The 14,838-nt window shown below is 51.6% G+C and overlaps 1 protein-coding gene across 4 annotated transcripts in view; it reads right to left on the reverse strand.

Moving 5' to 3' along the window:
- Window positions 1-1,640, reverse strand: part of SAMD4A (sterile alpha motif domain containing 4A) — a 105,889-nt gene extending 104,249 nt beyond the window's left edge. The window contains exons 1-2 of one of the 4 annotated variants that reach the window (XM_074908921.1): window positions 1,571-1,640; window positions 48-271 (exon numbers count right to left, since the gene is read on the reverse strand). In XM_074908921.1, the coding sequence (XP_074765022.1) occupies window positions 48-243 (196 nt within the window). In that variant the 5' untranslated portion in view covers window positions 244-271; window positions 1,571-1,640. Of the gene's footprint in view, window positions 1-47; window positions 572-1,570 lie in introns of those variants that run through there. The other 3 variants (XR_012633827.1, XM_074908923.1, XM_074908922.1) reach the window with 3 other exon arrangements.
- Window positions 1,641-14,838: the final 13,198 nt, after the last annotated feature.

Raw genomic sequence — 14,838 nt, forward strand, 5'->3', positions numbered from 1 at the left:
GTTGCAGAAAAAAAAAAAAAAAAAAAAATTAAAAAAAATACACTCACCAGGGTTGTTGGCCTCCCCTTCGAGGATGTGGAGCTCGGTGCAGTCTGCCAGGGAGTGCTCCAGGCAGAGCTGGAGGAAACGAGCTTGGGTCCGGCTGACGCGTTTGAGCAGCGAGAGCAGCGCAACAGTCTGTTCGCACTCGTTCCAGCCCTTGAACCACCCGGCCAACACGCCGACCTGGTCTCGAAACATCATGGTGAGCCGGCGGGCGGAGGAGACACCTCTGCGGGGGGAGAAAATAAATAACCGGGAAAGCCTCCCTGCCCCGACTCTCCTCCCCTATGTCTTGGGTCAGGATTTTTTTTTTTTTAAAAAAAAAAAAAAAAAAAAAAGGAAACCAACAACAATCTCCTTCGCAATAAAAAGGGTGGGTTTTGTTTTGGACGCAGTTTTCGGCCTGGGTTGGGTTTTGCTCCCTCTCTTCTGGCTCCGGTGCAGTGCTGGAGTCCCTGCCGGGGACACGGGAGGGAGGAGGGAAAAGGAGAGGGAATGGGGGGGGGCACAAAAAAAAAAAAATTAGAAAAGCCCCCCCCCCTCGGGGGGAAAAAAAAAAAAAAAAAAAAAAAGGAAAACCCCAGCGTCAGGGCTGCCCCCAGCGAGGCTGCGGCGGCGGGCAGGGCAGGGCGCGGCGGGGGGGCTGCCTCCTCCCGGCGGGGTGCGGCGGGGGGCGCTGGGGGCCTCACACCTGGAAGAGAGAGGGGGGGCGTCAGGAGGGGGGGCAGGAGGAGGAGGAGGAAGGCTCGCCCTCGGCCCTGGCACGCAGCGGCCCGGGCACCGCAGCCCCGCTGCCTTCCTCCCCCTCCTCCTCCTCCTCCTCTTCGAACGAGCAGATCTCCGAGCCCCCCCCCACCACCACCACCACCCCCCCAGGCCGGCTCGGGGAGGTGGGGGGGTGCACCCCCTCCCACTGCACCCAGCACCCCCCAGGGTGCACCCAGAGTGTGTGTGGGGGGTGTAAGCAACCCCCGTGCAGTGCAGCCAGCACCCCGGGGAGGGGGGGCTGGGGCAATCAGCACCCCCCAATGCATCCAGCACCCCGTCGGGGATTGGGGGGGGGCGGGGGGAACTCCCTTCCCCGCGACACCCAGGCACACGGGGGACCCCCCCTCAATGCATCCAGCACCCCGGAGGGGGGGAAATAAGCGACCCCCACACTGCATCCGGCACCCCGAGATAAGCAACACCCCCCCCCAAAACGTCCAGCACTCCCATGAAGGGAGGGGAGGGGGAGGGGGGAGAATATACCCCCCCCAATGCACCCAGCGCCCCGAGATAAGCAACCCCCCAACATCCACAACCACATGGGGGGGGGGGAATAAGCACTTCCCCCATACACCCAGCACCCCCATTCGAAGAGGGGGGGGGGCAAGCAACCCCTCACACACATCCAGCCCCCGGGGGGGGTGTGTGGGGGGTGTCCCCACTGCATCAAAACACAGCTAAAGGGGGAAGGGGAGCGAGTCCTCACCCCCCCCCTCCCGAAAAATAAAAAAAGTTCCCCCCTCCGCACTGTCACACTCACCTGACTCACAGCGGCCCCGGGGAGCGGGGGGGGGGTCGGCGCGGCGCTGGGGGGGGCCGTGCCATGGCGGGGAAAGGGGACGGGGAAAGGGGGGGGAGGAAAAAGGGGAGGGGGGGCCGCGGGGCGCGAACGGCGGCGGCGGCGGCTCCGCGGCGCGAGACTGAGGCCGGCGGCGCGCCGAGCCCCCGCTCCCCACATGCCGCTCATTTGCATAGCGGTGACGTCATGGAGGGGCGGGGCGGGGCGGGGCGCGCGGGGAAGCCGGAATGGGGGGGGGGAACCCACCATCTAGTGGAGCGCGGGGTAATGGCAGGGGGGGGGAGTGTTTTGGGGGGAGGGAAAAAAAAAACACCCTACCTCGGGCACCGGTGACTGTCGCATCGGCAAGAAAGTGTCTTTTAATTTTTTTATTTATTTTTTTTTTAATGGGGGGGTGTTTTTCATAGCGGTAAATGCTGCTCCGGGGTTTTGGCGGGTGGCGATGGGGGTGGATGGATTCATCGCTGCGGGCGCTACCAGGATTTGTCTTTCGGGTTCTCGATATCTCCCACAGATTTTATCTCCCTGGTCTTCAAGGGATGAGTGATACAGGTCTCCCCCAAGAAGGAAAATCGGGGAAAAAAAAAAAAAACAAGTATGAGCATTTTGTGTGAAGACAGCAAATATTGAGGAGACTCTACCGCTCTATAAAGCATAAAAAATGGTAAAGTGTCTTTATTTGTGGGCACAGCAAAAGGATGTCGGCTGCCCGATCCTGGTGCACGGGGGGACAAGTGACATGGGCACCAAGTGACACGGGCACCTTTGCAGCAATTCCTCGTCCCCGTGGCTTTGCGGACAGGGAGGCTCAGAGGGGAGTCAGAGATGTGTTTGGGTGTTGGGAGGTGGGGAGGGAAGGAGACGCTACGGGGTCGTGGCAAAGCAGGGGCTGAACAGCCCCACCAGCAAATCCTGCGTGAGCACGGTGGTGGGTGCTGGAGAAAGGAAAACTCCAGGTCTGTGCACCCTCTGGCTTAAAAAGCAATGCACATCACAGAATCATCTGGGTTGGAAAAGCCCTTGCAGCTCCTCCAGTCCAACCATGACCCTCCCCCTGACCGTTCCCAGCTCCCCCAGATCCCTCAGCGCTGGCTCAGCCCGACTCTTCAACCCCTCCAGGGATCCCGGGGACTCCCCCCTGCCCTGGGCAGCCCATTCCAACGCCCAACAGCCCCTTCTGCACAGAAATCCTTCCTCAGAGCCAGCCTGACCCTGCCCTGGGCAGCTTGAGGCCATTCCCTCGGGGCCTGGCGCTGGGGCCTTGGCTCCAGAGACTCATCCCCCCTCTCTGCCCCCTCCTGGCAGGGAGTTGCAGAGGGCCAGGAGGTCTCCCCTCAGCCTCCTCTTCTCCAGACTGAACCCCCCCAGTTCCCCCAGCCGCTCCCCAGCAGACCTGTGCTCCAGACCCTGCCCCAGCTCCGTTGCCCTTCCGAGTGAGCACATGGCTGAGTCCATCCCTTTTTTGGGGGAAAAAAAAATGTAGCAGGGAGATAGATCTTGCCTAAAGCTCCCGGGAATGCCCGGTCCCGTGTGTGGGAGCATCAATCCTGCAGCAGGACCACGCGATGAGGATCACCAAGTCACTTCCAGCAGCTCCTGTACGTCAAACACAAACGGTCCATCTCCCCCCGCTTGTGGGTTTGCATGTAACACGCTTTAGCTTTCAGTATGTCTGGTGACTAATTAAACAAACAGGAGCGGAGTTCCCTGCCAACAAACCCCAACCATCTGTCTCATCCTCCGTCTCCATCCTAATAAATGGTCAATCAAAGAGCCCCTTTCCCCTCACCTCAACGCCGACAGTCCTCCCGCCGGCCGGGCGTGCTGAGGGACAGCCCGCGGAGCTGTGAGGATACACCATCTGCCGCGCCCGTGTGTACATTTTACACGGGGACTCGGATCGAGGCTCGTTAAAGCATCGGCGTTAACGGCACGAGGAGCTCCGGGCAGAATGCCGCGTGCTTGCACGTTGCTAATTTAAGGGTTGCCAAGCTTTGCTTTGCCGATAACGCCTCTCAGGTTTTGCATTTTTGCACATCTAAAGTGGTAACAGCAGCAATCAGAAGAATATTTAGGGCTGAAATACCAAACGCAGCCCTCTGTGAGGCCAGGCGAGAGATGGTGTTTTCCCCCACACGCAGCAAGTCATGAACGAGCAAGAGTAAAAGGACCCAAGCCACAGAGTCTGTGAAATAAAACCCAAAAGAGTCAATCCACCACCCAGGACCCCACAGTACCTATTCCCCATAGTGCCCCCAGGAAGCAGATGTGGAGGAGTGAGATCCTGATGTAACGGCATACGCTGTGATGTTTGGAGGTTTCTATGGTAATTAAAAAATATATCTGCGACTCGTGGAAGAAATACCCTGCTGCATCACTAGATGCATTGCGGGGCGGGTGCCTGTTGCAGATAGAAATATCCCCAAGCTGGCTGGAAGCAAATCTCCTTTTCTAGGGCTAATTGGCTGGGGTGGGGGGGCTCATCAACACCTCTGTGGTTAACTGTCTTCCCCATGGAGCATCCAATGTGCAGCCACTACGTCCTGGGAGCAGAGACACCCCAGCCAGCTCTGCACAAACATGAGGCAGAGAGATTGGCGAAGAGGGGTAATTCCATTTTATATGGCAATTCCTGGGGGACGCCGGGATCTTCACAGATCCAGCTGAAGCATTTCTGCAGGGCTGCAAGTCCTGGGGCAAAAAAGTGGAGGCTGCTCGTGGGGCTTTGCATGGTCCGTGCTGTGGTTATTTGGCCGAGGCAGAGCCGTGGTGTGGCTGACCTCTGCTGCCGGCATGCTGGGCTGGCTCCGTACAGCAGCATTTAGGCACCTTCTACATTTCTGTTTACTAGTTTGGAGAGAAAACAAGAGGCTTCTGGTAATATTAGCCAAGCAGGTGGTCTAAGCAAATTAGTGAATCTTGACGGTTCACAAGTTCAAAGGAAGCTGTTGCTCATCTCGGTGGAAGCTATCTGATAGCATATTTAGCTGAAGGAAGGATGAGGATATCCACCAGCACACAAAGGCTTAGATTTCCTATCTTATTAAACCCAAGTATTAGGGAAAATATCATGGTAGGCAGGCTGAGATAACTAAACACAGCATTTCTTCCATTTGTTCCTCAACAAAGTGTGGGAATTGGCCACTGGGGTGCTAGCATTCTCAGAGCTGTATAATTGATACAAATAAGACCTGCCAAAAACAAACACACAAAAAAAAGAAATCTAAGAAAAGCAAAACCAAAAATTAAATAATAAAACCTACACGGATCTATATTTCCAAACTGGATGGGGCAGCTGTTGAAAATTTGTATTTATACTCATGCTCCTGTGCCCAGTCTGGGGTTTGGGGATGACCTCGGGTCTGAATTCGCCATGAGAGGAGCAGCAATCATTCAAGGGGCTGGGGAAGGTCAGAGATCTCTTCTGCACTGAAGAAAACAGAAAAAAAAAAAAAAAAAAAAAGATGATCCCAGGCATGGAATACCTAACCTAACTCTACACATGCCGCATTTTGCTGGCATCATTTCGGGGCAGGGTGTGAAATGCTTGTCCTCCAGCTTTAATGCATGACCCTGCCCTATGGATCAGCTCTCAGCCCAGATGCACAACCACTCCCTCTTGAGTCCCCTTAGTGGTAAATTAGGTGTTGTAGCCTAAATCCTCCTAAAAGCAGTGTGAGCTGACTGGCCTGACGCAGGAGGCAGTGATCTCCGGGCGATGGGGGACGAGGGCTGGGAGGAAGAGCACATTTAACCCTCTGGCATGAGCTGCAGCAGCGGGTCAGTGCACAGCTGAAGGGGAAAGGGAAGAAGTGGCAAGCATCTGAGTGCTGCTGGAAGCAAGCGGAAGCACTGGGAAATACTGGTTAGCATGGGAAGTGCTGCTCACATTATTTGTTTAGCCATTGTCAAGGGGGTTGCTTTGGGAAGGCCCCGTTTCATCTCTGGAAACACCACCGTGTTGTGCTGTGAGTGCACCAGCATCTGCCTCTCCAGCAGTCTCAGCTCTGCCCTGTGCACTTGGGGAGTTGGCTCATAGGGACCCCAGGGATACAGAGGCAACAAAATAAATCAGTTTAACTAGTGGCTCTCAAAAAAGCACCCCTGGAAAATGTATCACAGGTGGCTCTCACACACAGTGACATGCACAGAATCGGTGACGAAGAGGAGCCTGAGGAAGAAGGGGATGCAAAGGATTTATTTAACCCAGCAGGCAGCGAGTTTCATTTGAGCTCTTCCCCTTTCAAATAGCCCCTTGAATATAAACGCAGGCTTTCGCGTTGCAAAACCTTATCATCCCACCAACAGCGAGTGAATATCTGCGGAATTTGTCTTTGCAAAACTGAGACCTCTGTGTGTGTGGAGGGCAAAGCCTTACTCCAGCCCCGCTGGGCCTTCGGGGCAGCCTGGTTTTTAGGCTGGTTGGTGTGGCACACGAGGGATGTCCCATCCCGCCCCCTCCGCCGGCCGTCGGCGCAGGCACGGAGCACAGCTCCAGCTCACACCTCGGATGGGTCTGCAGCAAGATGCCTGAGCAGCTCTGGGCCCCTCTTCATGTGCAATAACACCCCGTAAATGCCTGCCGGCGAGATAACTCCCTGGATGGCTATATCCCATAGCCTCACGTCATGTTTACCTACAACACTCAGATTTTTCAAACCATTTCCAGCCAGCAATGAAAGCAGCTTGTTGTAGGACTTGGAGCTGACTGAGGCTGTGTCGCAAGCAGATGGCCTTGATGAAACAAGACACTGATCCCCAAGGAGGCACCATTCAATGGAGCTGCTCGACTCCCCGGCTCCAGCAGCTCCAAGACAGGCTTGGAGATGTGCATTAGCATGCACCATTGAGGAAATTGCTTCCCTGACTACCCCTTTCAAGCAATTCTCTTTAGAAGCCTGGTTCCAACTCAAGACATATGTCAGCAACACTGATACTAAGGCAGTTTTCCTGCTCAATTATTAATAATGAAGCATGCCCGGTGCTGACAAAATGATGGTAATTTAAGGAGAATTTCCTTAAAGGAGAATGGAAGAGTTGCTATGTTGGCTGAAGTTTTAGACATAGCCAGCATGGTGGTGTGGAGGAAAACCATCACGCTTTCACCTGAAAAAATGTCAGGGGATCCAAGCATGAAAGGCAAACACAGCGGGAAACAGCTGGCATTGATCCTCCTGCTCCTGGCTCCAAACACACAGAGTTCCACAAAACCTAAATAAGTAACATCTAGGGCTGCGTGCAGCTAGGAGAGATGTAAATAGAGATGATCCACTGAGGCCTCTAAGGGGTATCCTCCATTTTGCCTGAGTCCTCTGGAGACATTGCAAGAAGTAACAAGAAGGGGACAAGACATGGAAACTGAGCTGGGCAGAGAGGCACCAGCTGCTTAGGAGGTAGGATGGGTTTTGCTTCTCAGGAGTCCTCAGGAGAGCTCCATAAATGAAGGCTGGCACGTCTATGGAGGGCTAACTGGGTGTTGCATTTAGGGTGAGAATAAATGCGCTAAGAGATGAATCCCCTTGTGTTCTAGCTGGTCCTCAGAGATCAGAGGGGCTAGGGACGGCTGGATTTATCCCGTAATAGAGATGTCAACTGGGGTCGTAACTATAGGCCTGACCCGGGTGCCCAAACAGCCCGTATGCTGTAGGTCCAGTTGCACTCAAAAGAAGCCATCAGATTCACAAATAGTGATTAGTGGCCGTCACTATAGGTCTGACCCAGCCCAAACAGCCCATACACTGTAAGTCTGGTTGCATTCAAGAGAAGCTGTCAGATTCACGAATAGGACGGTTTATTTTTATGCAACATCTACAGTTTCTTTAAGATTGCCTGTGATAAATGCACAAACCGCAGGTTGGTTATATAGCACTACACAAAAGAAAAACGATTGCTATCACACACACTAATTCCCGGGGATACACTTGGTGTAGCCGAGGAAAACTTACCAAAGGTGTCCCTTCTGGGGGGGCGAGAGCACAAACCCATCGATCTGTCCCTCCAAGTTGGTGTTGGATTATCATCCCTCCAAGTTAGGTACAAACTTGAGGTAGTATTTATCTTAGCTTGTATGTGTGAGTGGGTGGGACTGCAGTCAAACCATTATCTTTTGAGTAACGACACAGCCCATTCCTTGGTACTAGGGGCACAGATGGTTTTTTGTTGGAAAAAAGGAAGGATGAGGAACAAGGCTGGCAGGCTACTGCAAAGATCATCCTTTGAGAGAAAAGAGTAGAACAGGAGATAAATATGTCCTTGAAATGAGTGACAGAATGGGACTGCACGGCCTACACCCCGCTTCGCATTCCTCCTTGGCACCACGACAAACACAAACCACTGGACCTCCATCCCATCCTGTGCTTGCTCTGGGCACCCTGTGCCAAGGAAATGTGTGCTTTGCAGATTTCTCACTGTTTTGCTTTTCTCACGTTTCCAACACCTAACACTGGGCAATACCAGCCCCAGCTCCCTGATGAACCAGACTGGTTGGACAATGCTCCACCAAATGCTTAAACTGCTGCTCGGATGTATTTATGTGTTTCCTTGAGAAACAGGGAAGAAATAAATAGGTAAAATTGTAAATGTTGCTCCGTATATACCAAACTCAGCTTGTGTCCAGCCACCACCCAGCAGAGCACAGCGGAGGTCACCAGTTCCCCGAGGAGGCTGGCATGGGGAGCGGGGAACCCTGACAGCTCTGGCCATGGGCCACTCAACATGCTTGGTGCAATACACCAAAATGCCCAAAAACCATCACTCCTGTCTTCATGGGTATCAGCAAGATACTCTGCAAGAAGTGGGAAAAGAAAAAAAAAAAAAGGAGATTCTCATGGAAATGAGCAAATGCAAAAAGGGGATAAAACCACCTTATTAGATCAGATTTGTGCAGGCAGGGTCCCTCAGCTGGACCATCTCTAACCCCCGCTCCAAAGGATTATGTTGCTCCAAATAAGAGACATACAAAAGCCTGAAAATCATTCCTACTTTTGTGCTTTAAGGAGCTCATTTGGAGAGGCAAGGCTCTTGATCAAAAACCAGTGGAAACATCTCTGGGTTTGCCTTGCTGGTCCCACTGCCCACAGCCAAGGCTACCACATAGTTACAACACGAGATCACACGTTATGTCCCAGTGTAGATGGCTGTGGTTAAAACTGGTTGCTGGCTCCAGGGAAAAGCTTTATGAGCCACCACATTCCCTGTAATTGTCCCCAACTTCATCAGCATCCAGCTACCTCTCTGTCCCCACCACCTCTTTTAATAGCTTTCAGACTACATGGGACAAGGAAAATACTGGCTGTGCTGGAACACATGTTTTTTCTGGGAATCCTTGGAGAATGAACACTTGATGTGCAGCAAACAGGAACATTTAAGAACACTATTGAAAAAGTGGCCAAATGGAGGTCGATCTATTCCATTTAGCTACAGCAGATGTATCCAGAGGGGGTAGTGGAGCCCCACATTGCCAAGGTTGCACCTGGCTGCAGTCACTGGAATCAGGAGCAGGAGGAATTGCAGAGAAATCTGCACATTGCCAACCTACCTGTAAAACCCAACAAAATAAAGCCCAGCAAAACGAGTGGCAAAAGTATTGCAGAGGGTACAACTCTGCAAAGCCTGGAAGGTGCTGTGAAGTAAGTGTCTAACGGGTTACTGTGAGTCAATCCAACAGAGCACGGTAACATCAAGGTAGAGGTTGCTAAAATGAAGGATATAAATGACCCCATCAAAACATGTCATAGCGTCAAAAGTCCTTTATGTTATCAAATACCTTTTTCAGGACAGGAGAAAAGCAAATTGTTAATAATAGAGCATTAAATGCTGTTGAACTCAATGGAGACTTTTTCGTTAAGAAGTTGGCGCTGAAAGTGAAAACTGGAGCTGGCAGACTTATTTACACATTTTCACGTCTCTGGGAAGATACTTAAAGATTGAAAGACTGGAAATTCTTAAATGTGAATCCACCAGCTCTTGGCAAACATCTTTCTTTTGGTCCTATCACAAAAAGGTGAATTGTTGTTTCACTCAAGCCGTCCCAGCAGAGGAGGGTTTGGATGCGGCTGCTGCCACTCCAGCCAGTGTTGGTAGTGACCACCTAGGAAAGAACGGCTTTCAAAAGAAAGGCAGCAGCTGGGTTGTCAATCTTGTCTCTGTGTATGGCAACGTCTGGTGCAAAGCGTTGCTTTTCAAGCTGTCATACACCATAAATGGCTGCCCTGTTCTTACTTTGATCAGTGCAACGTGCTGCCCTAGGCAGGGGTCTGCTAGCCTTGGCACGCAGAGCAGCCACATGAGAAAACACAGTGCCTGCCTCCCTTGGGGCTCCCCACTTGCCGTAATTATCCCCAGCCTCGCTGACAGCAACATCTCACCCTGGCTTCCTGCAAGCTGGTCCATTTTGAGTTTGTAGCCTAGGCCCTTTCCCTACAGGGGAAATCCTTGAAATCAAGGACCCTTAGGAACTGGAGACCAAAATCAAGTAGCTTCGAGAACGGTGTCTGCGTTGCATTCAACCAGCTAAGATGCAACAGCACATCTGTATCTCACAGGCCATTCTGGTGGCAGGAGATTGATGCATGACAACCCCTGGTAGATCTCTGGGGTCTCACTGCCTCTGAACGCAATAGTATCTGCAGAGTTAAAAGAAAAAAAGAAGAGGAACAACTATCAAAATAATTCACAAGTTAGCAATCCTCCCTCTAGCCTGTTTGTTAAATTATTGCTCACAAGGAACTGATAGACACTGAAATAAATAGCACTGAGAGAGAGATAAGTGATGCATTAGACTTCTCACCAGTCCCCTGACTACAGCTACTATTGAAAAATCTGCCAGGAAATATCAGATGTGAAGTGGCTATGCAATGGGAGAGTAAAAAATATTAGGAACCGCCAAAACCCCTCATCTGATGAAGACAAAAAGCTGGAGGAGGCATCTAAAGCCTAGAAAATCTTTCTGGGTACAAACTTTCTGCTGATACAAGGACGCCACAAACTGAGGATATAAAACTCAGGTAGCAGCTAGTTGTCCAGATAATTTATTGCTGATCCCACAGAAGTAATTCCGGGGTTCACTCAACCCTCAGGAGCACCCGGATGCTGTGTGGGTAGTACAGGTGTTTTCTAAACACTGGAAACGCATTGACTCCTCGTGTCACAGCTACGGCAAACCCCACAGCATTGCCCTTTCCATGGCTGAGGAGTACACGTGTGGGGAGGAGGAGTAAAACCTTCTCTGAACCCCAATGAAGGCTCAGTAACCTCAGCATGAATTTATAATGTCACTGCTTTTGAAAATACTGTTGGAGAAACAGAGAGAATCCTCACTTTGGACATCAGACTCTGTTGAAGACTAGATGAAGTCTTAAGAGACTATGTTTACATACAGTATTTTTACTGTTTTAAAACATTCCCATTATGAGATGGCATCATTAAAGGAGGAACTCTCCTAGCTCAGATGCAGCAGCATCCAGACAAATGTGCCTTTACGTAGGTGTTGCACGTTCCTACAAATTCATGGGACCGAACCAGCAGAAGCCCCTTTTTACAGGTATAACCATCGCTGCACGACAAGCTCGTGTCTCCTCTACGCCCATCGCTCACAGACGCGAGGAAGTGAAAGCAATACAGAAAGAACGTGTGGAGCTGCCTGAGTGACTCCACACTGTTGGCAGAGACTTTCTGAGCCTCTGTGGGGTCACTACCTGGGCAAACATCTCAGATGATGGTGGCTAGCACTGCTGCAGAGAGCGGCGGCAAGGCAGAGAGTGGGCTCTGGCTGGTTTGGGGGGACCCTGAAAAGCATTGGGCTCTCCAGCGCTTGGCTGTGGCCTGAAAGCTGCACTCTGGTATGCATTTGCAGCATGAGGCCACTGTATGCTGTCAAAGCAACGTTAAAATGGGAGTAATACTAGAATTATCCGGAAATAAAACCCTAATCCTGGTTTCTCTTTGCCCTTCCTGCCCAGCATACTCCAGCAAGACAATACCAAGCCTTTGTAACGGCTTAGTTCAGAGGAGGACTTTTGCTGTATCATGTAAAATTCATCTATTCCTGGCATTAATTACATTAGCTATAAACATACAGGACACCAGGGACAGCCTTTACAGGGGCTGCACGTCCGCTGCAGTGACAGAGACCAGTCCTTGTTTATTCTGGATCTCAGGACAACCGAGCAAATTGTGACCGGTGGCCAGTTACTCCAGAGACTTCCCACTTACACACGTCAGCCTCAGACCTCCTTTCCCTGGCAGATCTTGCAGAGCTTCATCGAGGCAAGGGGGGAACTGAGCAATGCACAAACTATCAGGAGAAACTCAGACCCCGGGTCCTGGCTCCTTTTACTGTACTTACAGTTTGAAGTTTGATGTTAGCAAGTAAATGAATCATTTTAATCAGATTCACACAGAAGCTTGTCTTAAAGCGGAACAAAACACATAGATGGGGTCTCATCTGTTCAGACCCAGCAAAAGATGAGATGTTGAACTCCTCTTTCCCTTATTTCCAGGTGGGAAACAGCCTCGTGCCAGGCTGGCAGTGTTGGCTACTGGTAGCTCAGCAGACAGCTTCGGCGCTCTGATGGTCAACGGTCTCCCCCGTGGTGGTGGTGAGACCTTGCAGGGTCTGTACTGGAGTGAAGCACCATTTCAGCTCACGAGGAGTAGAGGTCAGAGCATCAGCCAGTTTTCAAAATGCCTTATGGGAATTCTGAATTCCTCACGGGAATGGGAAGACCATTTTAAGATTAATTGACCTGAACTGTCTCCCTCCTACTATTTGCCCTCTACGAGGGGGAGGCAGGTAAGAAGGCAGGTGCAGGGTCTGGAGCACAGGTCTGCTGGGGAGCGGCTGGGGGAACTGGGGGGGTTCAGTCTGGAGAAGAGGAGGCTGAGGGGAGACCTCCTGGCCCTCTGCAACTCCCTGCCAGGAGGGGGCAGAGAGGGGGGATGAGTCTCTGGAGCCAAGGCCCCAGCGCCAGGCCCCGAGGGAATGGCCTCAAGCTGCCCAGGGCAGGGTCAGGCTGGCTCTGAGGAAGGATTTCTGTGCAGAAGGGGCTGTTGGGCGTTGGAATGGGCTGCCCAGGGCAGGGGGGAGTCCCCAGGATCCCTGGAGGGGTTGAAGAGTCGGGCTGAGCCAGCGCTGAGGGATCTGGGGGAGTTGGGAACGGTCAGGGTGAGGTTCACGGTTGGGCTGGAGGAGCTTCAACGGCTTTTCCAGCCGAGATGATTCTGTGAAGATCCTAAAAGAAAGCTTTCTCTACAGAAGGAAGATGTCCACGTCATAGTCCATTGGCATTTGGAAAGGCACCTTGGGACATCCCTAAGTAACACCACTTAGTTTGATCAACTCCTTTCAAAGCCTCAGCTCTGATTACAGCTGATGAACCAAACCAAGCGCTGAGGCACCTCCCGCCTCTCTCCTGCAGCAAAAATCATTACCAATTTTTAATACCCAACGCTGCTGAAAAGAAGCAAGTCTTGCTGCCAGAAGTCCGCGTATGTTCCTTGATGTCCCCAAATCCATAAACATCATCTATAATGAGTGAAAAAGGAATGTTATATGACCTCTATTACAACAGGGCGACAGAGCAGAACAGTCTCTGCCAATATACCGTGGTTTTGTGGGTCACAGGAAGGTTTTATTTCTCTCTTAGAGCCTTGAATCCCTGTTTTAAGACAACCAAGGGACACACAAGGCAGCTTTAGAGCTGCTCCTTTTACTTCTCACCTGATCTATATTTTGAGATGGCTTCTTAGAAGAAGGGCAAACGTAATAAGCCAGCTACTGTACTTTTTATAACTCTCTGTCAGGTCTTTGATTTGGGCCAGCAAGGAAGCTTGTTAGATCCGATAAAGCAACTAAGCATCTCTGGAAAATGCTATTAAAAGAACATGAAACAAATGAAAAGCTGGGACAGACTTAATGGTAAATACATGGCCTGGCAGTTCAGCACAGCTACATCCTGTTTGCCATTATTATTTAATACTGGCATCGATTGGCTGAAGGATGAGACAGACCAGGCAATTCTCTGTGGGGTTTACTTGAATACCAATTTCACTTTGAGATTAAACAAGCCCACAAGCATGGATCACGCTGTCTTGTTGGGAAATTTTAATGAATTGATGCTGTCGGGGACTACCATGGTCAAGCGGTAAACAACTCCTCTTTGATCATCTACGTGGACAAACCAAGTCCCTGCTAACTATCAAGCGGTGACCACCTCCAGGTTAGAGCCAGTGCAGCGTTAACCTGCTCCTCTGGAATAACAAGCTCTACAGCCACTATCCCTCATGCTGGTAGTGTAAGCTGTTCATATGGAAACGGCTATTGTCGTGGCTCAGGCTCTTTGGTCTTTATTTTTCTGAGAGCTCACAGAGGCCTGGAACAATTTACACCAGCTCTCCATTTCACAACAGTGACATGTGGGTACAAAGGGAAGTCTGAAGGGTAATTATTTCCACCATCATCATGTTAGCTGCTCCCCTTTAACAGCAAAACAGAATCCCAGAATCATCTTGGTTGGAAAAGCCCTTGAAGCTCCTCCAGTCCAACCGTGACCCTCACCCTGACCGTTCCCAACTCCCCCAGATCCCTCAGCGCTGGCTCAGCCCGACTCTTCAACCCCTCCAGGGATCCCGGGGACTCCCCCCTGCCCTGGGCAGCCCATTCCAACGCCCAACAGCCCCTTCTGCACAGAAATCCTTCCTCAGAGCCAGCCTGACCCTGCCCTGGGCAGCTTGAGGCCATTCCCTCGGGGCCTGGCGCTGGCTCCTTGGCTCCAGAGACTCATCCCCCCTCTCTGCCCCCTCCTGGCAGGGAGTTGCAGAGGGCCAGGAGGTCTCCCCTCAGCCTCCTCTTCTCCAGACTGAACCCCCCCAGTTCCCCCAGCCGCTCCCCAGCAGACCTGTGCTCCAGAAAGAACAAAGCTGGTGACACAGATAGGATGCTAAACTCAGCGACTACCTCCATCGGGTATGCTGCAACCAAGCTAGCAAAACTCAATGCTAGACCACATAGAAAGGGAAGGCGATTTTTATTTTTAAGACTGATTTCACCCACTCATTCTTCATGCTCTCTCTGCGTGTTCCCATTCTCACCAGCACCAAGGCATGTGTGTCTAAGTGCTCGGATGAGGGCTGTCTGTAGTGACACAGAGGACGAGTCCTCACCACACCTCCGTGATCTGTCCTGAGCAGTGCAGACACCGGGTGGTATTTTAGATTCTTTCTGCTCTCTC

The sequence above is a fragment of the Athene noctua genome, chromosome 6 (assembly GCF_965140245.1).
Source record: "Athene noctua chromosome 6, bAthNoc1.hap1.1, whole genome shotgun sequence".
NCBI lineage: Eukaryota > Metazoa > Chordata > Aves > Strigiformes > Strigidae > Athene > Athene noctua.